At 38.4% G+C, this 24,368-nt stretch overlaps 1 protein-coding gene across 7 annotated transcripts in view; it reads left to right on the top strand.

Moving 5' to 3' along the window:
* The window catches only part of ALKBH8 (alkB homolog 8, tRNA methyltransferase), a 75,089-nt gene that overhangs the window by 37,235 nt on the left and 13,486 nt on the right, over positions 1 to 24,368 (top strand). For 4 of the 7 annotated variants that reach the window (XM_057553879.1, XM_057553877.1, XM_057553882.1 and 1 more), the window contains exons 9-11: positions 6,527 to 6,678; positions 22,164 to 22,205; positions 23,531 to 23,787. In XM_057553879.1, the coding sequence (XP_057409862.1) occupies positions 6,527 to 6,678; positions 22,164 to 22,205; positions 23,531 to 23,787 (451 nt within the window). Of the gene's footprint in view, positions 1 to 6,526; positions 6,679 to 22,163; positions 22,206 to 23,530; positions 23,792 to 24,368 lie in introns of all 7 variants that reach the window. The other 3 variants (XM_057553880.1, XM_057553878.1, XM_057553883.1) reach the window with 2 other exon arrangements.

Here is a 24,368-nt window from a genome sequence, read left to right as displayed (position 1 = left end):
AGGAAGTGAACATGTAAATGAATTTGTAACCTGTCCTAAATGAGCCATAAAAACAGATGGCCTGATTTTGTGCACTAAGGATTAAATTTGCCTGATTTCTTTTTCACAGCCATTTAAAATATTTTTAACTTTTCAGTAATTGAAAATGGTGATGTGATCCTGTGGTGTTTAAAGTATTCCTGTAATTTTGAGAATATTCACATTTTCTTTTGTTTTAGGTTCAAGGATTTTTACTATTGGTACCATTTAAACTTAAGAATAATAGCACTACAACAAATACAAAATAAGAAATTACTTTCTATGGGCCTATATTATGAAAATATTTTAATTTGTTCTGGGTAATAGTATAGATTAATTCTCCTAAACATCATCTTGATCAGATTATTTTCTTGTTAAATGTTAAGAGTAGGATCTCTGGAAGGTTGACTTGCAGGTTAATATTTATTTTTAAACCTTTCTCTAGAATCAAAATTTTCTATAATAATTTCAGGGGAAAAAGAACCTTCAGTATTATTTTTAAAGGCTTCCACTGATACCCATTATCTGTAATGTGATTTGCATGTGTGTGTGTGTGTGTGTGTGTGTTAAGAAGAGAGAGAGAAGGAGGGAGGGAAGGGAAGGGAAGACACACAGAAGTAGCAACAGAGAGAGACTGACCAAACAAATGGTATATCAACTATTGACGGGTTCCTTGGAATCTGGGTGGAAGGGAAGATAAATTGAAAAAGCACATTTAGTGCACTTAAAAATACATATAAACTATAGAAATAAACCTTGATTAAAAATATTTTGATCTCTGTGCTAATAAAGCACTAGAAAGCACTACTGAAGAAGGTTGATTAACACAGCCAATTCCAAATACTTTTAATTTGATGTATAGTTTACTATTCTAGCCAGCATGCCCTAAATCAAAGATGGCAAACTGGCAACACATGGGTCAAATATAGCAGTCAGGCTGTTTGATTGGTGTGGTACTGGTCAACGTTGTGGCATTTTTAAAAATTGGTTACATGTGAAAATTAGGAGCTTTTACACAAGAATCTGAATTTTCAGCTTCTTTTGAAAATTGAGAAGATCTGAAACCACAGTATCTTTTGGCAGCAGTAGCTGAGACTATCAATGGACTTCTATAGGTGAGACCTACATTTTCAGATTCTCTAGAGTTCCTGCCACTTTGTATGACTCCCTGAACTATGGCTGAGTATCAGTTGTCATTTATTACTGTGCTTATACTGTTGTTTTTATCTTATAACAGAGTTAAATGAAAATTAAATATTTCTTAAACTCATGTCTGTTTTAAAAGTGGGGTAAAAGGTAGAATGAGCAGGAATGTGTGTTTTAAGAAAAATGGAAGAGAACACTTTGTTTTTTTAAATGAAGACAATTCCTATGTGTTTAATGGCAAACAATATATTTCTAAACAAATCTACCTGCTTCACTCATTTATGTTAGTTGACTAGCCTTGGGTTGCATTAGTTCACGAGTTTGTGTGAGCTCTCCTTTTAAATTATTTTTGGAGCATTTTCTTTGTGCCAGGTATTGTCTAAAAGCTTTACATATATTAACTCATTTAACTCATATTGTCACAGTGGAAAGTTTTTTTCATGGTTTTGTCCCCATTTTTAAAGGAAATTGGAGCATAACTTGTACAAAGTTACAAAACCATTAAAGGGCAGACACGAGATCAGAAAGCCAGGGAGTCTGGCTTCAGGATCTGTGCTCTTAACCATACCGTTATAGCTAAACTTGTTTGCTCCCTTTCATCTGAATTTATACAGTGCCTTGTAGCCTTCAGACTTTTGTCAACTCTTAATGCAATAAATTTCCTTTTCCTTTCCATTCACTTGTTTTTAACATGTAGCTCAACTTTTATTTCCTTTTTAACGTATAACGCTTTTTCTGACTGCAGTAGCCTGAAATAATTTCTCTCTTAACTCCTAAAGACTGTATTGTCTCCTACTGGCTTGTGATGTCTTTCTATTGTATTGAACTGTTATTTAAATCTATAAAAATGTTTTTATCTTTTTATTTAATATTTTCCCAACTAGATTATAATTTAAGTACAGGGGGAAAAAAAGATGTTCAGAGATATGTAAAGAATTAATTATTTTTAACATATGGATTACCTCTTCCTAAAAATCTGAGATTGGTACCCAAAGCAGTAAGTACTGCTTGACCTTTGCCTAAGATTTAACTCAAGGCAAGTGAAGTAATTGACTTCAGAGAGCCGTTATAGAGAGCTACTTAGTACCCAGGAAAGAATTGCTAATAAGAGTTTCAAGATATTCATTGTTCTAAAATAAATCTTGACTTTGTTCAACACCATAGTTTTAATCATTTTCAGCTGTTAGAGTAACATTCATATAATTTCAGGCATTTTTCCCTTGCTTTTACTTCTAAAAAATTGCTTTTAGCATGAGCTCTTTTAAAAGAGCCATTCTCACGACTCGTTTTATGAGACTGGCATTACCCTGACACCAAAATTTGTTAAGGACATTACAACAAAAGAAAATTACAGACCAGTATCTCTCAGAGATGATAAAAGTCCTTGACAAAATGTTAGAAAATCCAATCCTGCAATATATAAAAAAGAAAACACATCAAGACTAAGTGGAATTTGTCCCAGGATTGCAAGATAGGTTTAACATTTGGAAACCGAACATTAAAAGAACAAAAGAGAAAAAATATATAATCATGTCATCTTGATTGATGCAGAAAATGTATTTGACAGAATTCAGCATCCACTCATGATAAAAACTTGGCAAACTAGGATAAGAAGGAAACTTCTTCAGTCTGATAAAGGGCATCAATGAAAAACCCACAGACAACATCATACTTAATGATAAAATATTGAATGCTTTTTCCTAAAATATTGAACAAGGCAGGGATTTCTGCTCTCATCACTTCTATTTAATATTGTATTGGATGTCTTAGTATAATAATCCAAGAGAAAGAAGTGAAAATCATATGTATTTGAGAGGAAGAAGTAAAACTCTTTATGACTGTAGATGTAGAAAATCCTAGGAAATCTACAAAGTACTAGAATTAATAACTGAATATAGCATACAGGGTTGTAGCATACAGGGTCAATAATCAAAAAATAATTTTGGGGGAAAGAAATAAAATCCTTTTTAAAATAGTATCAAGACCTTGTTACCAAAATAAACTTGGGTTCACTTGCCCATACGCAGTAAAAGCCAGTCTACTGACATCAGGTTGTGGTGAAGGAAAGTGCAGAATTTATTGTTGGGCACTGTACACGGAGTCCGGACAGCTAGTGCTCAAAAAGCCCAAACTCCTCAATGGGTTTCAGCAAAGTATTTTTAAAGGCAAGGTGAGGGAGGGGCATCCCAGGGTATGTGATCAGCCTGTGCACAGTTCTCTGATTGGTTGATGTTGAAGTAACAGGGTGGTGTCACAGGGGTTAATATTATCAATCCTTAGGTGCCAGTAGGTCATGGGTGCTCATGGTCATCAAGTAGTTAATTTCTTTCATTTAGTAGGGATTTTAGCATCTGTAAAACAATTCAGGAAATGTGCATCAGATACTATTATCTAGGTACTTCAGAGAGGAGCTAAAAGCAGAGGATATGGGGGAGGGATCTGTCTGGGGAAGGCCACATAAGGTCCTGCTCGGTTACAACCTGTAAGATACTTCTTTTCCAATACTCTGAATTAATTTGTTTCAAAAGTAAACAGTTTCAGAAGCTGTCAGCCTGGAAATTCTGATTTTTTAATTGAGATTTTATTTATATATAACATTGTATTAGTTTCAGATGTACAGCATACTGATTCTCTATGTATATATTGCAAAACGGTCAGCACAATAAGTCTAGTTAACATCCATCACCACACAGTTACAAATTTTTTTTTTCTTTTATTGGGAACTTTTATGATATACTCTCTTAGCAACTATCAAATATGCAATACAGTATTATTAACTATAGACACCATTACAGCACCCAGACTTATTTACTTTATTACGGGAAGTTTATACCTTTTGACCACATTTACCATTTCACACACATTCCCCCACCCGACTTCACCCCACCCCACCCACCCCACAACCACCAATCTAATCTGTTTTCTGTATCTATAAGTTTATTTTTATTTTTGTTTTGTTTTGATTTTTTAAACACAGGGCAGCCTGGGACACTCTCACCTTCCCACCAGGCTGCTGACCTGGATACTTTTGCAGCTCTGGGGTAGGCAGTTTTTTTTAGAAAGGTTTCAGAACACTGTAGAAGAAAAAGAAGACAAAATAACTGCATCAAAATTTAAAACTTCTGCTTATCAGAAGACAGCATTAAGAAAATGAAAAGTCAGGCTATACATGGGGGAAAAAATATCCACAATACATATATCTAACAAAAGACTGGGTATAAGATTTGAACAGATCCTTTACCAGAAGGATCTATGAATGGCTAAAAAACACATGAAAAGAAACACAATATCATTAGTCATCAGAGAAATACAAATTAAAACTGAAATTTCATATCACTTGCTACTTGCTAAAATGACTAACATTTAAAACTTAGACAATACCAAGTGTTGGTGAGAATGTCAAGCACCCTGAAACTCTCATATGTTGCTGGTGGGAGTGTAAAATTATGTGCAACCATCTTGGAAAACTGGTAGTTTCTTACACTATGACCCACCAATTTCACTCTTAGGTATTTTCCCAAGAGTAATAAAAGTATATATCTGAAAAAGATGTGTATACGCTTTATTTGTAATAGTCCCAAACTAAGAATGCCAAATATCAATAAACAGGAGATTTTGGATAAATAATGGCATGTTCATATAATGAAATTTTACTCAGTGATTAAAGAAAAACAGTGAACTGCTGAAACACACAACAACATGGCTAAATCCCAAAATTATGTTCAATGGACAAAGCCAGATACAAAATAGTGCCAACTATATATGAAATTCAAGAACAGGCAGAACTATATGGATAGAAGTCAGAATAGTCGTTGCTTTGAAGGGGGGAAATACTGACTGGAAAAGGGCATGAGGGAATTTCCTTGGGTAATTGTCTTGATTGGGTTGGTGGATACATGGTTGTGTGCATTTGTCAAAATTCATTGAACTGTACACTTAAGCTCTGTGCATTTCACTCTATAAATTTAATTTGAAAAGGCCATATTTTCTTACTAAATGATTCCTTTTTCCCCATTCAAAAATTTGATCTTACTTCCAAGATTCCCTTTAAACTTTCTTATAATCTACAATGACTTGTACTTTTCTGTCTTTAGTTTTCAATCTTTGTTTTACTTATTTTATCTGTGTCAATCATATACTTTTTTGTTCCATTATCTGTTGTTTTCTGATGTTGATGTCCTTGACTTGCAGATAGATTTCACTTACTAAGAAAGATATATTAGAAATTCCAGTGATAATTATGTATTTGTCTATTTCTCCTTTTAGATTTTGTTTTCACTTTTTGCTTTATATATTTTGAGGCTGTGCTATTAGTTAGGTGCATACAAATATATAGGGTTTTTACATAATATTTTTCCGTTGGATTGACCCTGTTATCATTATGAAATGTTCCTTTTTATCTCTATTAATACTTATTGCCTTAAAGTCTACTTTGTATGATTAGTATAGCTATACCACTTTTCTTTTGGTTTTGCTAGGTATATGCAAAATATTTGTTTTTTCTATGTTGTATCTTTTTTTCTATCATTTTTCAACCATTTTCTGTCCTTATTTATAAGGTGTGTCTCTTGTAATCAGCATATAGTTGGATTTTTAAAAACATCCAATCTGAAATTCTTTGTTCTTTAATTGGATTTAAAGTCCTTTTACATTTAACATTACTGATAATTGGATTTAAATTTACTATCTATTTGTTTCCTCTTTGTCCCATCTGTTTCTTGTTTTTTCTTCCTTGACATTGGTATTAATTAAGCATTTGTTATTTTTTATTTTTTTTTTTTAAAGTTTTACTTGATTTTATTTATTTATTTATTTATTTTTGGCTGTGTTGGGTCTTCGGTTCGTGCGAGGGCTTTCTCCAGTTGCGGCAAGCGGGGGCCACTCTTCATCGCGGTGCGGGGACCGCTCTTCATCGCGGTGCGCGGGCCTTTCTCTATCGCGGCCCCTCCCGTCGCGGGGCACAGGCTCCAGACACGCAGGCTCAGCAATTGTGGCTCACGGGCCCAGCTGCTCCGTGGCATGTGGGATCTTCCCAGACCAGGGCTCGAACCCGTGTCCCCTGCATTAGCAGGCAGATTCTCAACCACTGCGCCACCAGGGAAGCCCAAGCATTTGTTATTGTTCTATTTTTCCCCCTTGCATAGTTTGTTAGCTGTAAATGATTACCCTGGAGATAATTTCCTAAGAGACAAAGACTTCTATTTCTTTGGTTTTTTTCCACAATGCTTAGCAATTCAGGGAATCCAATAGATATTTGCAATAAATTCTTCTAGATTTACTCTATTTGCTTAATATTTTTAAAGGACCTGAAATATTTTTCTGAATACAGTGTTAAATAAACTAATTTGACTGTTGTTTTTAGAATCACACCCAGAAAATTTGATACTGTTCAAGCGTCCAGGGGTCACAAAAGTGGAATTATCACCGGAGATGTTGAAGACTTAACTTTAAGCAAGAGGGGAATACGGACATCATTTACCTTTAGGAAAGTGAGGCAAACACCTTGTAATTGTAGTAAGTATATAATTTTGGTTCTCCTGTAAAATGGAGTAAATCTACTATGAAAATCTTTTAAAGTCCCATAAGAACTGAGAAGAGCTTTGTCTTAACTCCTCTAATGGCATTTCCCGTGTTCTGACTTGTATGGTACTTACATATACTTTTCTTAACCAGCCCCGTGGTTAAGTTTATATTCCTTGAGGGCAGGGACTGCATTTTACTCATCTTTATTTTCCTCAAACATAGTACTTGAGCATAGTTTAAGTCTAAATAAATATTTTATTTATTGTAGTCATGGTTAAGAATACTACAGTTTGGGGGCATTAAAATATCACTTGTACAAAAATAAGTTTTTTTGGAAACAGCTTGTTACATTTCTCAATTACTTCTCATTAACCTAACAGGGAAGTTGGAGATGACAAATTGTTCTATAGTAAGTGGATAACTTTAGGGGGATAAACAGTGTTTGTTTTAGTCAGCTTGGAAAGGAGTGCTCAAAAACTTGTAGAGGATGCTGTTTTGAATTGTCTGTATAAGTACATCATGACCTGTATTTCTTGGACTCAAATAAAAACCCCTTGTGTTTTATAAGTAATATTTTATAATGACAGTGATGTTATGAGCTTTTAACATCCCAGTGGTTTCAGTTATGGGTGGTATCTTAGCAGGAGCTTTTGGATTTAGTCATCTTAAAAACATTTTAAGTTAAAAATCTTTATTATATGTATAAGATATTCTGTTAGGAAACTTGGAATCTTCATATTTGATATCTTCATGTTAGTGAAGCTTAAAATAGGTTTTAACAGGTTTTTGTTTCTTTTGTTAAAAGTGTCATTGAGGACTTAAAAACAAATTTTTTTTTATCGATTAAAAAATATTTATTTAGTATTTGATGAATGTCTAACACTGCCAGTAGCTTTACAAAGTATAGAAAAATGAAGCATGGCTCTTGTTCTCAAGGAACTTGAAATTTAGTAGAAGAGACAAGTTAGTTTTCTTATGCAAATGTTTTTTTGTTATGGGCATTAATTTAAGAGATGCTATAAGAAGCTCTGATTGTATATTCAGTTTACAGATTTTTTTAAAGTTCAAGGCCATCTTTTGGATACTTTTGGTCAAAATTTGTGGATTTAAGTGATCCTCCCTTTACATAACTGAGATGTTCATAATTTCCAAGAGAATAAAATTTTTAGCAAGACCAGTTTAAGATAATTGTAATGTATATTGTAGTATAATTGTAATTCTGATGTAACCAACATAATGTAACCCATCTGTTTCGACATGTATGTTTTAGAGCTCTCAGGCTTTCTGGGGCTACCCTTTTCTTAAATGTCTACATAAAGTGTTTAGAGCTTCACTTTACACATTAGTAGGGACTAGATAGTTCCACTCCCATTCAAGGTTTGGAATCTTCTAGTTATATTTAGGGAAAATTCCTGAAGCCATCAATTCTTTGCTGCCACATGATTTCTAATTATTGCTCAGTCTTGTCTGTGGTTTCTCTGGGAACACTACTTCTTCCTTTATTCTCTAGTATGCTACCCATAAAAAAGATGTTGTGTGCCACAGACTGGCTGAAGACAAAGGGAAATTATAGCATAGCCGAGAAAAGGCAAGGATTTGAAATGAATATTAGACGTTATTGCAGAGAACAGGGAACACTTCAAAATTAATTTGAGACATTGTATCCTAAATTTCCTCTGTCATCTTTTCTACTTGCTGGTGTTCTCCTTAGGATTTGCACATTCTTTTGAAGGAGGCAATACAGTGTAGTCATTGAGAATGTGGATTCAGGAGTCTCCACTGCCAGGGTTCAAATCTTGACTCTATGACTTACCATCTTTGTCACTTTAGGATCATTATTTAATATTCCGTGAGTCAGTTTCCTCATCTGTAAAATGAATGTAATAGTACCTATTCATAGTGTTACTGTGAGGATTGAGAAAATATATGTAAACTGCTTCAAATAGTATTCATTAGATCTTGTGATTATTACCAAATCACACTTTGTTTCTAGGTCAGGTTCTTCTTCTGAGAGTCCTAGGGTCCCCAGAACTCCTACCAAGACAAAAACCTTAAATCCTGTTAATTGCTAAATTTCTTCTGGTTACGCCAGGCCCATCAAGATGCTTTCCTGAATAAGAGGACCCTTAATCCCAAGATGAAATAGGCATCTGCATTATAAGGCATGCAGAAATACAGTCATATTTTGTTTCAAATGGATTTACCCCTTCTTATATTAGACCCCTCACATTCATAATTGGACTTGCTAGGTAAGAACTACTTTTTTTTTTTTTTAACATCTTTATTGGAGTATAATTGCCTTACAATGGTGTGTTAGTTTCTGCTTTATAACAAAGTGAATCAGTTATACATATACATATGTTCCCATTTCTCTTCCCTCTTGCATCTCCCTCCCTCCTGCCCTCCCTATCCCACACCTCTAGGTGGTCACAAAGCACAGAGCTGATCTCCCTGTGCTATGCGGTTGCTTCCCACTAGCTATCTATTTTACGTTTGGTAGTGTATATATGTCCATGACACTCTCTCATCCTGTCACATCTCACACCTCCCCCTCCCCATATCCTCAAGTCCATTCTTTAGTAGGTCTGTGTCTTTATTCCCATCTTGCCACTAGGTTCTTCATTACCTTTTTTTTTTCCCTTAGATTCCATATATATGTGTTAGCATACTGTATTTGTTTTTCTCTTTCTGACTTACTTCACTCTGTATGACAGACTCTAACTCCATCCACCTCACTACAAATAACTCCATTTCATTTCTTTTTATGGCTGAGTAATATTCCATTGTATATATGTGCCACATCTTCTTTATCCATTCATCTGTCGATGGACATTTAGGTTGCTTCCATGTCCTGGCTATTGTAAATAGAGCTGCAATGAACATTTTGGTACATGACTCTTTTTGAATTATGGTTTTCTCAGGGTATATGCCCAGTAGTGGGATTGCTGGGTCGTATGGTAGTTCTATTTGTAGTTTTTTAAGGAACCTCCATACTGTTCTCCATAGTGGCTGTATCAATTTACATTCCCACCAACAGTGCAAGAGTGTTCCCTTTCCTCCACACCCTCTCCAGCATTTATTGTTTCTAGATTTTTTGATGATGGCCATTCTGACCGGTGTGAGATGATATCTCATTGTAATTTTGATTTGCATTTCTCTAATGATTAATGATGTTGAGCATTCTTTCATGTGTCTGTAGGCCATCTGTATATCTTCTTTGGAGAAATGTCTATTTAGATCTTCTGCCCATTTTTGGATTGGGTTGTTCGTTTTTTTGTTATTGAGCTGCATGAGCTGCTTGTAAATCTTGGAGATTAATCCTTTGTCAGTTGCTTCATTTGCAAATATTTTCTCCCATTCTGAGGGTTGTCTTTTGGTCTTGTTTATGGTTTCCTTTGCTGTGCAAAAGCTTTTCAGTTTCATTAGGTCCCATTTGTTTATTTGTGTTCTTATTTCCATTTCTCTGGGAGCTGGGTCAAAAAGAATCTTGCTGTGATGTATGTCATAGAGTGTTCTGCCTATGTTTTCCTCTAAGAGTTTGATAGTGTCTGCCCTTACACTTAGGTCTTTAATCCATTTTGAGTTTATTTTTGTGCATGGTGTCAGGGAGTGTTCTAATTTCATACTTTTACATGTTCCTGTCCAATTTTCCCAGCACCACTTATTGAAGAGGCTGTCTTTTCTCCACTGTATATGCTTGCCTCCTTTATCAAAGATAAGTTGACCATATGTGTGTGGGTTTATCTCTGGGCTTTCTATCCTGTTCCATTGATCTATGTTTCTGTTTTTGTGCCAATACCAAACTGTCTTGATTACTGAAGCTTTGTAATATAGTCTGAAGTCAGGGAGCCTGATTCCCCCAGCTCCATTTTTCATTCTCAAGATTGCTTTGGCTATTCGGGGTCTTTTGTGTTTCCATACAAATTGTGAAATTTTTTGTTCTAGTTCTGTGAAAAATGCCAGTGGTAGTTTGATAGGGATTGCATTGAATCTGTAGATTGCTTTGGGTAGTAGAGACATTTTCACAATGTTGATTCTTCCAATCCAGGAACATGGTATATCTCTCCATCTATTTGTATCATCTTTAATTTCTTTCATCAGTGTCTTATAATTTTCTGCATACAGGTCTTTTGTCTCCTTAGGTAGGTTTATTCCTAGATATTTTATTCTTTTTGTTGCAATGGTAAATGGGAGTGTTTTCTTAATTTCACTTTCAGATTTTTCGTCATTAGTGTATAGAAATGCAAGAGATTTCTGTGCATTAATTTTGTATCCTGCTACTTTATCAAATTCATTGATTAGCTCTAGGAGTTTTCTGGTAGCATCTTTAGGATTCTCTATGTATAGTATCATGTCATCTGCAAATAGTGACAGCTTTACTTCTTCTTTTCCGATTTGGATTCCTTTTATTTCTTTGTCTTCTCTGATTGCTGTGGCTAGGACTTCCAGAACTATGTTGAATAATAGTGGTGAGAGTGGGCAACCTTGTCTTCTTCCTGATCTTAGTGGAAATGGTTTCAGTTTTTCACCATTGAGGACAATGTTGGCTGTGGGTTTGTCATATATGGCCTTTATTATGTTGAGGAAAGTTCCCTCTATGCCTACTTTCTGCAGGGCTTTTATCATAAATGGGTGTTGAATTTTGTCAAAAGCTTTCTCTGCATCTATTGAGATGATCATATGGTTTTTCTCCTTCAATTTGTTAATATGGTGTATCACATTGATTGATTTGCGTATATTGAAGAATCCTTGCATTCCTGGGATAAACCCCACTTGATCATGGTGTATGATCCTTTTAATGTGCTGTTGGATTCTGTTTGCTAGTATTTTGTTGAGGATTTTTGCATCTATGTTCATCAGTGATATTGGCCTGTAGTTTTCTTTCTTTGTGACATCTTTGTCTGGTTTTGGTATCAGGGTGATGGTGGCCTCGTAGAATGAGTTTGGGAGTGTTCCTCCCTCTGCAATATTTTGGAAGAGTTTGAGAAGGATAGGTGTTAGCTCTTCTCTAAATGTTTGATAGAATTCGCCTGTGAAGCCATCTGGTCCTGGGCTTTTGTTTGTTGGAAGGTTTTTAATCACAGTTTCAATTTCATTACTTGTGATTGGTCTGTTCATATTTTCTATTTCTTCCTGGTTCAGTCTCGGCAGTTTGTGCATTTCTAAGAATCTGTCCATTTCTTCCAGGTTGTCCATTTTATTGGCATAGAGTTGCTTGTAGTAATCTCTCATGATCTTTTGTATTTCTGCAGTGTCAGTGGTTACTTCTCCTTTTTCATTTCTAATTCTATTGATCTGAGTCTCTCCCTTTTTCTCTTGATGAGTCTGGCTAATGGTTTATCAATTTTGTTTATCTTCTCAAAGAACCAGCTTTTAGTTTCATTGATTTTTGCTATTGTTTCCTTCATTTCTTTTTCATTTATTTCTGACCTGATCTTTATAATTTCTTTCCTTCTGCTGGCTTTGGGGTTTTTTTGTTCTTCTTTCTCTAATTGCTTTAGGTGCAAGGTTAGGTTGTTTATTCAAGATGTTTCCTGTTTCTTGAGGTAGGCTTGTATTGCTATAAACTTCCCTCTTAGCACTGCTTTTGCTGTGTCCCATAGGTTTTGGGTCGTCGTGTCTCCATTGTCATTTGTTTCTAGGTATTTTTTGATTTCCCCTTTGATTTCTTCAGTAATCACTTCGTTATTAAGTAATGTATTGTGTAGCCTCCATGTGTTTGTATTTTTTACAGATCTTTTCCTGTAATTGATATCTAGTCTCCTAGCGTTGTGGTCGGAAAAGATACTTGATACGATTTCAATTTTCTTAAATTTACCAAGGCTTGATTTGTGACCCAAGATATGATCTATCCTGGAGAATGTTCCATGAGCACTTGAGAAAAATGTGTATTCTGTTGTTTTTGGGTGGAATGTCCTATAAATATCAATTAAGTCCATCTTGTTTAATGTATCATTTAAAGCTTGTGTTTCCTTATTTATTTTCATTTTGGATGATCTGTCCATTGGTGAAAGTGGGGTGTTAAAGTCCCCTACTATGATTGTGTTGCTGTCAATTTCCCCTTTCATGGCTGTTAGTATTTGCCTTATGTATTGAGGTGCTCCTATGTTGGGTGCATAAATATTTACAATTGTTATACCTTCCTCTTGGATCGATCCCTTGATCATTATATAGTGTCCTTCTTTGTCTCTTGTAATAGTCTTTATTTTAAAGTCTATTTTGTCTGATATGAGAATTGCTACTCCAGCTTTCTTTTGATTTCCATTTGCATGGAATATCTTTTTCCATCCCCTCACTTTCAGTCTGTATGTGTCCCTAGGTCTGAAGTGGGTCTCTTGTAGACAGCATATGTATGGGTCTTGTTTTTGTATCCATTCAGCCAGCCTGTGTCTTTTGGTGGGAGCATTTAATCCATTTACATTCAAGGTAATTATCGATATGTATGTTCCTATTCCCATTTTCTTAAATGTATTGGGTTTGTTATTGTAGGTGTTTTCCTTCTCTTGTGTTTCTTGCCTAGAGAATTTCCTTTAGCATTTGTTGTAAAGCTGGTTTGGTGGTGCTGAACTCTCTCAGCTTTTGCTTGTCTGTAAAGGTTTTAATTTCTCCATCGAATCTGAATGAGATCCTTGCTGGGTAGAGTAATCTTGGTTGTAGGTTTTTCTCCTTTATCACTTTAAGTATATCCTGCCACTCCCTTCTGGCTTGCAGAGTTTCTGCTGAAAGATCAGCTGTTAACCTTATGGGGATTCCCTTGTGTGTTATTTGTTGTTTTTCCCTTGCTGCTTTTAATATGTTTTCTTTATATTTAATTTTTGACAGTTTGATTAATATGTGTCTTGGCGTGTTTCTCCTTGGATTTATCCTGTATCGGACTCTCTGTGCTTCCAGGACTTGATTAACTATTTCCTTTCCCATATTAGGGAAGTTTTCAACTATAATCTCTTCAAATATTTTCTCAGTCCCTTTCTTTTTCTCTTCTTCTTCTGGGACCCCTATAATTCGAATGTTGGCACGTTTAATGTTGTCCCAGAGGTCTCTGAGACTGTCCTCAGTTCTTTTCATTCTTTTTTCTTTATTCTGCTCTGCAGTAGTTATTTCCACTATTTTATCTTCCAGGTCACTTACCCGTTCTTCTGCCTCATTTATTCTGCTATTGATCCCTTCTAGAATATTTTTAATTTCATTTATTGTGTTTTTCATCGTTGCTTGGTTCCTCTTTAGTTCTTCTACGTCCTTGTTAAATGTTTCTTGCATTTTGTCTATTCTATTTCCGAGATTTTGGATCATCTTTTCTATCATTATTCTGAATTCTTTTTCAGGTAGATTGCCTATTTCCTCTTCATTTGTTAGGTCTAGTGTGTTTTTACCTTGCTCCTTCATCTGCTGTGTGTTTTTCTGTCGTCTCATTTTGCTTATCTTACTGTGTTTGGGGTCTCCTTTTCACAGGCTGCAGGTTCGTAGTTCCTGTTGTTTTTGGTATCTGTCCCCAGTGGCTAAGGTTGGTTCAGTGGGTTGTGTAGGCTTCCTGGTGGAGGGGACTAGTGCCTGTGTTCTGGTGGATGAGGCTGGATCTTGTCTTTCTGGTGGGCACGTCCACGTCTGGTGGTGTGTTTTGGGATGTCTGTGGCCTTATTATGATTTTAGGTGCCTCTCTGCTAATGGATGGGGCTGTATTCCTGTCTTGCTAGTTGTTTGGCATAGGGTATCCAGCACTGTAGCATACTGGTTGCTGAGTGAAGCTGGGTCTCAGTGTTGAGATGGAGATCTCTGAGAGATTTTCACCGTTTGGTATTACGTGGAGTTGGGAGGTGTCTTGTGGACCAGTGTCCTGAAGTTGGCTCTCCCACCTCAGAGGCACAGCCCTGATGCCTGGCTGGAGCACCAAGAGCCTTTCATCCACATGGCTCAGAATAAAAGGGAGAAAAAATAGGAAGAAAGAGGATAAAATAAAATAAAATAAAATGAAGATAAAATAAAATAAAGCGAGAGGAGAGAAGATGGTGGAAGAGTAAGACGCGGAGATCACCTTCCTTCCCACAGATACAGTAGAAATACATCTACACGTGGAACTGCTCCTACAGAACACCCACTGAACGCTGGCAGAAAACGTCCGACCTCCAAAAAGGCAAGAAACTCCCCCCGTACTTGGGTAGGGCAAAAGAAAAAAGAAATAACAGAGACAAAAGAATAGGGACGGCACCTGCACCAGTGGGAGGGAGCTGTGAAGGAGGAAAGATTTCCACGCACTAGGAAGCCCCTTCGCGGGCAGAGACTGCGGGTGGCAGAGGGGGGAAGCTTCGGAGCCACGGAGGAGAGCGCAGCCACAGGGGTGCGGAGGGCAAAGCGGAGAGGTTCCCGCACAGAGGAGCGGTGCTGACCAGCACTCACCAGCCCGAGAGGCTTGTCTGCTCCCCCGCCGGGGCGGGCGGGGCTGGGAGCTGTGGCTCGGGCTTCGGTCGGATCGCAGGGAGAGGACTGGGGCTGGCGGCGTGAACACAGCCTGAAGGGGTTAGCACACCACAGCTAGCCGGGAGGGAGTCTGGGAAAAAGTCTGCAGCTGCCGAAGAGGCAAGAGACTTTTTCTTCCCTCTTTGTTTCCTGGTGCGCGAGGAGAGGGGATTCAGAGCACCGCCTAAACGAACTCCAGAGACGGGCACGAGCCGCGGCGATCAGCGCGGACCCCAGAGACGGGCGTGAGACGCTGGGGCTGCTGCTGCCGCCTCCAAAAAGCCTGTGTGTGAGCACAGGTCACTCTCCACACCGCCCCTCCTGGTAGCCTGTGCAGCCCGCCACTGCCAGGGTCCCGTGATCCGGGGACAACTTCCCTGGGAGAATGCACTGCGCGCCTCAGGCTGCTGCAACGTAACGCCGGCCTCGGCCGCCACAGGCTCGCCCCGTCTCCTCTGTACCCCTCCCTCCCCGTGGCCTGGGTGAGCCAGAGTCCCCGAAGCAGCTGCTCCTTTAACCCCGTCCTGTCTGGGCGGGGAATAGACGCCCTCAGGCGACCTACACGCAGAGGTGGGTCCAAATCCAAAGCTGAACCCCGGGAGCTGTGCGAACAGAGAAGAGAAAGGGAAATCTCTCCCAGCAGCCTCAGAAGCAGCAGATTAAAGCTCCACAAACCACTTGATGTGCCTGCATCTGTTGAATACCTGAATAGACAACGAATCATCCCAAAGTCAGGAGGTGGACTTTGGGAGCAGGAGATATTAATTTTTCCCCTTTTCCTTTTTTTTGTGAGTGTATATGTATATGCTTCTGGGTGAGATTTTGTCTGTATAGCTTTGCTTTACAATAGCTTTATTTTACTTCACTATATTATAGCCTCTTTCTTTCTTTCTTTCTATTTTTTCTCCCTTTTACTCTGAGCCGTGTGGACGAAAGGCTCTTGGTGCTCCAGCCAGGCATCAGGGCCGTGCCTCTGAGTTGGGAGAGCCAACTTCAGGACACTGGTCCACAAGAGACCTCCCAGCTCCACGTAATACCAAACGACAAAAATCTCTCAGAGATCTCCATCTCAACATGAAGACCCAGCTTCACTCAACGACCAGCAAGCTACAGTGCTGGACACCCTACGCCAAACAACTAGCAAGACAGGAACACATCCCCATCCATTAGCAGAGAGGCAGCCTAAAATCATAATAAGGCCACAGACACCCCAAAATACACCACCAGACGTGGACGTGCCCACCAGAAAGACAAGATCCAGCCTCATCCACCAGAGCTCAGGCACTAGTTCCCTACACCAGGAAGCCTACACAACCCACTGAACCAACCTTAGCCACTGGGGACAGATACCAAAAACAACGGGAACTACGAACCTGCAGCCTGTGAAAAGGAGACCCCAAACACAGTAAGATAAGCAAAATGAGACGACAGAAAAACACACAGCAGATGAAGGAGCAGGGTCAAAACACACCAGACTTAACAAATGAAGAGGAAATAGGTAGTCTACCTGAAAAAGAATTCAGAATAATGATAGTAAAGATGATCCAAAATCTTGGAAATAGAATAGACAAAATGCAAGAAACATTTAACAAGGACGTAGAAGAACTAAAGAGGAACCAAGCAACGATGAAAAACACAATAAATGAAATTAAAAATACTCTAGATGGGATCAATAGCAGAATAACTGAGGCAGAAGAAAGGATAAGTGACCTGGAAGATAAAATGGTGGAAATAACTACTACAGAGCAGGATAAAGAAAAAAGAATGAAAAGAACTGAGGACAGTCTCAGAGACCTCTGGGACAACATTAAATGCACCAACATTTGAATTATAGGGGTCCCAGAAGAAGAAGAGAAAAAGAAAGGGACTGAGAAAATATTTGAAGAGATTATAGTTGAAAACTTCCCTAATATGGGAAAGGAAATAGTTAATCAAGTCCTGGAAGTACAGAGAGTCCCATACAGGATAAGCCCAAGGAGAAACACGCCAAGACACATATTAATCAAACTGTCAAAAATTAAATATAAGGAAAACATATTAAAGGCAGCAAGGGAAAAACAACAAATAACACACAAGGGAATCCCCATAAGGTTAACAGCTGATCTTTCAGCAGAAACTCTGCAAGCCAGAAGGGAGTGGCAGGATATACTTAAAGTCATGAAGGAGAAAACCCTACAACCAAGGTTACTCTTCCCAGCAAGGATCTCATTCAGATTTGATGGAGAAATTAAAACCTTTACAGACAAGCAAAAGCTGAGAGAGTTCAGCACCACCAAACCAGCTTTACAACAAATGCTAAAGGAACTTCTCTAGGCAAGAAACACAAGAGAAGGAAAACACCTACAATAACAAACCCAAAACATTTAAGAAAATGGGAATAGGAACATACATATCGATAATTACCTTGAATGTAAATGGATTAAATGCTCCCACCAAAAGACACAGGCTGGCTGAATGGATACAAAAATAAGACCCATATATATGCTGTCTACAAGAGACCCACTTCAGACCTAGAGACACACACAGACTGAAAGTGAGGGGATGGAAAAAGATATTCCATGCAAATGGAAATCAAAAGAAAGCTGGAGTAGCAATTCTCATATCAGACAAAATAGACTTTAAAATAAAGACTATTACAGGAGACAAAGAAGGACACTATATATTGATCAAGGGATCGATCCAAGAGGAAGCTATAACAATTGTAAATATTTATGCACCCAACATAGGAGCACCTCAATACATAAGGCAAATACTAACAGCCATAAAAGGGGAAATCGACAGCAACACAATCATAGTAGGGGACTTTAACACCCAACTTTCACCAATGGACAGATCATCCAAAATGAAAATAAATAAGGAAATACAAGCGTTAAATGATACCTTAAACAATATGGACTTAATTGATATTTATAGGACATTCCACCCAAAAACAACAGAATACACATTTTTCTCAAGTGCTCATGGAACATTCTCCAGGATAGATCATATCTTGGGTCACAAATCAAGCCTTGGTAAATTTAAGAAAATTTAAATCGTATCAAGTATCTTTTCCGACCACAACGCTAGGAGACTAGATATCAATTACAGGAAAAGATCTGTAAAAAATACAAACACATGGAGGCTACACAATACATTACTTAACAACGAAGTGATCACTGAAGAAATCAAAGGGGAAATCAAAAAATACCTAGAAACAAATGACAATGGGGATACGACGACCCAAAACCTATGGGATGCAGCAAAAGCAGTGCTAAGAGGGAAGTTTATAGCAATACAAGCCTACCTCAAGAAACAGGAAACATCTTGAATAAACAACCTAACCTTGCACCTAAAGCAATTAGAGAAAGAAGAACAAAAAACCCCCAAAGCCAGCAGAAGGAAAGAAATTATAAAGATCAGGTCAGAAATAAATGAAAAAGAAATGAAGGAAACAATAGCAAAAATCAATGAAACTAAAAGCTGGTTCTTTGAGAAGATAAACAAAATTGATAAACCATTAGCCAGACTCATCAAGAGAAAAAGGGAGAAGACTCAGATCAATAGAATTAGAAATGAAAAAGGAGAAGTAACCACTGACACTGCAGAAATACAAAAGATCATGAGAGATTACTACAAGCAACTCTATGCCAATAAAATGGACAACCTGGAAGAAATGGACAGATTCTTAGAAATGCACAAACTGCCGAGACTGAACCAGGAAGAAATAGAAAATATGAACAGACCAATCACAAGCACTGAAATTGAGACTGTGATTAAAAATCTTCTGACAAACTAAAGCCCAGGACCAGATGGCTTCACAGGCGAATTCTATCAAACATTTAGAGAAGAGCTAACACCTATCCTTCTCAAACTCTTCCAAAATATAGCAGAGGGAGGAACACTCCCAAACTCATTCTACAAGGCCACCATCACCCTGATACCAAAACCAGACAAAGATGTCACAAAGAAAGAAAACTACAGGCCAATATCACTGATGAACATAGATGCAAAAATCCTCAACAAAATACTAGCAAACAGAATCCAACAGCACATTAAAAGGATCATACACCATGATCAAGTGGGGTTTATCCCAGGAATGCAAGGATTCTTCAATATACGCAAATCAATCAATGTGATACACCATATTAACAAATTGAAGGAGAAAAACCTTATGATCATCTCAATAGATGCAGAGAAAGCTTTTGACAAAATTCAACACCCACTTATGATAAAAGCCCTGCAGAAAGTAGGCATAGAGGGAACTTTCCTCAACATAATAAAGGCCATATATGACAAACCCACAGCCAACATTGTCCTCAATGGTGAAAAACTGAAACCATTTCCACTAAGATCAGGAAGAAGACAAGGTTGCCCACTCTCACCACTATTATTCAACATAGTTTTGGAAGTGTTAGCCACAGCAATCAGAGAAGAAAAAGAAATAAAAGGAATCCAAATCGGAAAAGAAGAAGTAAAGCTGTCACTGTTTGCAGATGACATGATACTATACATAGAGAATCCTAAAGATGCTACCAGAAAACTCCTAGAGCTAATCAATGAATTTGATAAAGTAGCAGGATACAAAATAAATGCACAGAAATCTCTTGCATTTCTATATACTATTGACGAAAAATCTGAAAGTGAAATTAAGAAAACACTCCCATTTACCATTGCAACAAAAAGAATAAAATATCTAGGAATAAACCTGCCTAAGGAGACAAAAGACCTGTATGCAGAAAATTATAAGACACTGATGAAAGAAATTAAAGATGATACAAATAGATGGAGAGATATACCATGTTCCTGGATTGGAAGAATCAACATTGTGAAAATGACTCTACTACCCAAAGCAATCTACAGATTCAATGCAATCCCTATCAAACTACCACTGGCATTTTTCACAGAACTAGAACAAAAAATTTCACAATTTGTATGGAAACACAATAGACCCCGAATAGCCAAAGCAATCTTGAGAACGAAAAATGGAGCTGGGGGAATCAGGCTCCCTGACTTCAGACTATATTACAAAGCTTCAGTAATCAAGACAGTTTGGTACTGGCACAAAAACAGAAATATAGATCAATGGAACAGGATAGAAAGCCCAGAGATAAACCCACACACATATGGTCACCTTACATTTGATAAAGGAGGCAAGCATATACAGTGGAGAAAAGACAGCCTCTTCAATAAGTGGTGCTGGGAAAATTGGACAGGTACATGTAAAAGTATGAAATTAGAACACTCCCTGACACCATGCACAAAAATAAACTCAAAATGGATTAAAGACCTAAGTGTAAGGGCAGACACTATCAAACTCTTAGAGGAAAACATAGGCAGAACACTCTATGACATACATCACAGCAAGATTCTTTTTGACCCAGCTCCCAGAGAAATGGAAATAAGAACACAAATAAACAAATGGGACCTAATGAAACTTAAAAGCTTTTGCACAGCAAAGGAAACCATAAACAAGACCAAAAGACAACCATCAGAATGGGAGAAAATATTTGCAAATGAAGCAACTAACAAAGGATTAATCTCCAAGATTTACAAGCAGCTCATGCAGCTCAATAACAAAAAAACCAGCAACCCAATCCAAAAATGGGCAGAAGACCTAAATAGACATTTCTCCAAAGAAGATATACAGATGGCCTACAGACACATGAAAGAATGCTCAACATCATTAATCATTAGAGAAATGCAAATCAAAACTACAATGAGATATCATCTCACACCGGTCAGAATGGCCATCATCAAAAAATCTAGAAACAATAAATGCTGGAGATGTGTGGAAGAAAGGGAACACTCTTGTACTGTTGGTGGGAATGTAAATTGATACAGCCACTATGGAGAACAGTATGGAGGTTCCTTAAAAAACTAAAAATAGAACTACCATACGACCCAGCAATCCCAATACTGGGCATATACCCTGAGAAAACCATAGGTCAAAAAGAGTCATGTACCAAAATGTTCATTGCAGCTCTATTTACAATAGCCAGGACATGGAAGCAACCTAAATGTCCATCGACAGATGAATGGATAAAGAAGATGTGGCACATATATACAATGGAATATTACTCAGCCATAAAAAGAAATGAAATGGAGTTATTTGTAGTGAGGTGGATGGAGTTAGAGTCTGTCATACAGAGTGAAGTAAGTCAGAAAGAGAAAAACAAATACAGTATGCTAACACATATATACGGAATCTAAGGGAAAAAAAAAAAAAGGCCATGAAGAACCTAGTGGCAAGACGGGAATAAAGACACAGACCTACTAGAGAATGGACTTGAGGATATGGGGAGGGGGTGGGGTGGATGTGACAGGGTAAGAGAGTGTCATGGACATATATACATTACCAAATGTAAAATAGATAACTAGTGGGAAGCAGCCGCATAGCACAGGGAGGTCAGCTCAGTGCTTTGTGACCACCTAGAGGGGTGGGATGGGGAGGGTGGGAGGGAGGGAGATGCAAGAGGGAAGAGAAATGGGAACATATTGTATATGTATAACTGATTCACTTTGTTATAAAGCAGAAGCTAACACACCATTGTAAGGCAATTATACTTCAATAAAGATGTTTAAAAGTTCAAAAAAAGAAAATCAAGCTGGATCCTCCGACTCCATAATCACTGACGAGTATAAAAATTCATTTTTTAAAAAAATAAAAAATAAAAAATAGAATAAAATAAAATAAAGCTATTATAATAAAAAATAAGAAAAAAATTATTAAGAAAAAATTTATTAAGAAAAAAACCTTTTATTAAGTAAAAAAAAAAAAAAAAATGGACACACCGAACCCTAGGACAAATGGTGAAAACAAAGCTATACAGACAAAATCTCACACAGAAGCATACACGTATACACTCACAAAAAGAGGAAAAGGGGAAAAAAACAATACATCCTGCTCTCAAAGTCCACCTCCTCAATTTGAGATGATTCTATTCAGGTATTCAACAGATGCAGGTACATCAAGTTGTTTGTGGAGCTTTAATCCGCTGCTTCTGAGGCTGCTGGGAGAAATTTCCCTTTCTCTTCTTTGTTCGCAGAGCTCCCGGGTTTCAGCTTTGGATTTGGACCTGCCTTTGCGTGTAGGTTGCCTGAGGACGTCTGTTCTTCGCTCAGACAGGACGGGGTTAAAGGAGCAGCTGCTTCGGGGGCTCTGGCTCACTCAGGCCCGGGGGAGGGAGGGGTACGGATGCGGCGCGAGCCTGCAGCGGCAGAGGCTGGTGTGACGTTGCAGCAGCCTGAGGCACGCAGTGCGTTCTCCCGGGGAAGTTGTCCCCGGATCTCGGGACCCTGGCAGTGGCGGGCTGCACAGGTCCCAGGAGGGGCGGTGTGGATAGTGACCTGTGCTCGCACACAGGATTCTTGGTGGCGGCAGCAGCAGCCTTAGTGTCTCATGCCCGTCTCTGGGGTCCACGCTGATAGCCGTGGCTCGTGCCCATCTCTGGAGCTCATTTAGGCGGCGCTCTGAATCCCCTCTCCTCGCGCACCAGGAAACAATGAGGCAAGAAAAAGTCTCTTGCCTCTTCGGCAGCTGCAGACTTTGTCCCGGACTCCCTACCGGCTAGCTGTGGTACGCTAACCCCTTAAGGCTGCGATCACGCCGCCAACCCCAGTCCTCTCCCTGGGATCCGACTTTCGCCCGAACCTCAGCTCCCAGCCCCCGCCCACCCCGGTGGGTGAGCAGACAAGCCTCTCGGGCTGGTGAGTGCTGCTCGGCACCACTCCTGTGTGCGGGAATCTCTCCACTCTGCCCTCCGCACCCCTGTGGCTGCGCTCTCCTCCGTGGCCCCGAAGCTTCCCCCCTCTGCCACCCACAGTCTCCGCCCACGAAGGGGCTTCCTAGTGTGTGGAAACCTTTTCTCCTTCACAGCTCCCTCTCACTGGTGCAGGTCCCATCCCTATTCTTTTGTCTCTGTTATTTCTTTTTTCTTTTGCCCTACCCAGTTACATGGGAAGTTTCTTGCCTTTTGGGAGGTCTGACGTCTTCTGCCAGTGTTCAGTGGGTGTTCTATAGGAACAGTTCCACGTGTAGATGTATTTCTGATTTATCTGTGGGGAGGAAGGTGATCTCTGCATCTTACTCTTCCGCCATCTTGCCCAGACCTCCCAAGAACTACTTTTTTTAACGGATAAATCAGAGCCTACTTAACCCTAGTCATCAAACGTGGATTGATTTGCTTTTTCTTTTGATAAAACAATCATACCTTATGAAACATTTGGATAAAAATAATGGTTTAGCGACTTCCCTGGTGGTCCAGTGGTTAAGACTCCATGCTTCCAATGCAGGGGACTTAGATTCAGTCCCGGGTCAGGGAACTAAGATCCCACATGCCGCGTGGTGCGGCCAAAAAATAAATTTAAAAAACAAACAAGTAAGTGGTTTATATTGCTTTCTTTTATTCATTAGGTTACCCTTTGGTCTGTGACAGCCAGATGAAGGAGACTCCCACATCATTTCCAGAGAGTGATAAAGAAGCCTCACAACTGGAGCAAGAATATGTCCATCAAGTTTATGAAGAAATTGCTAGACACTTTAGCAGCACGAGACATACCCCTTGGCCACACATTGTGGAGTTTTTGAAAGCTTTGCCAAGTGGTTCATTAGTTGCTGATATTGGATGTGGAAATGGAAAGTATCTTGGCATCAATAAGGAGTTATATATGGCAAGTAATTGTTGCTTCTGGCTTTGTCTTTGCTTTATTTGTAAGGGTTATTATCACCTTCATCATGATATAATGCTGTGTTTTTAGGTCACTGCAGAAAATTGTAACCAACAGGTTGAAAATTAATGAACACTCCCATTCTTTTTTATTCCTCTAGAAATTTATGGGCATGCCATTATTTGCAGTTTTTTTTTGGTCCCTTCAGATTTTGCTTTCTAAGAAGATTATTTTATCAGTAAAGCTATCTTATATTTATAAAACTCTTTACAGGTTATAAAGGATTTTTATAGAAACCATTTTCTTTCCTAGTTCCTTGTAAGTATGAGAAGTATAAAGCAGATATTTTTATCCATCTTTTATAAATGAAGAAACTGAGGCTCACAGAGGTTATATTACTTCCTTGGTGTTATATTATTAGAGGATATAGCTGGAACTTGAACCCATGCCTTATGACTCCAAATCTAGTGTTCTTTTACTCATAATAGAAAAAAAAGGTTAGTATTTATTGTTGTCTTACTGTTGGGAAAATTAAACCTCAAGTAGATTAAAAATTTGACCAAGGTTATAGTGCTAGACCTAGG

This window comes from Balaenoptera acutorostrata, chromosome 9, assembly GCF_949987535.1.
Source record: "Balaenoptera acutorostrata chromosome 9, mBalAcu1.1, whole genome shotgun sequence".
Classification (NCBI taxonomy): domain Eukaryota; kingdom Metazoa; phylum Chordata; class Mammalia; order Artiodactyla; family Balaenopteridae; genus Balaenoptera; species Balaenoptera acutorostrata.
Note: the sequence above shows the minus strand (reverse complement) of the source record. Positions and strands in the feature narration are given on the sequence as shown.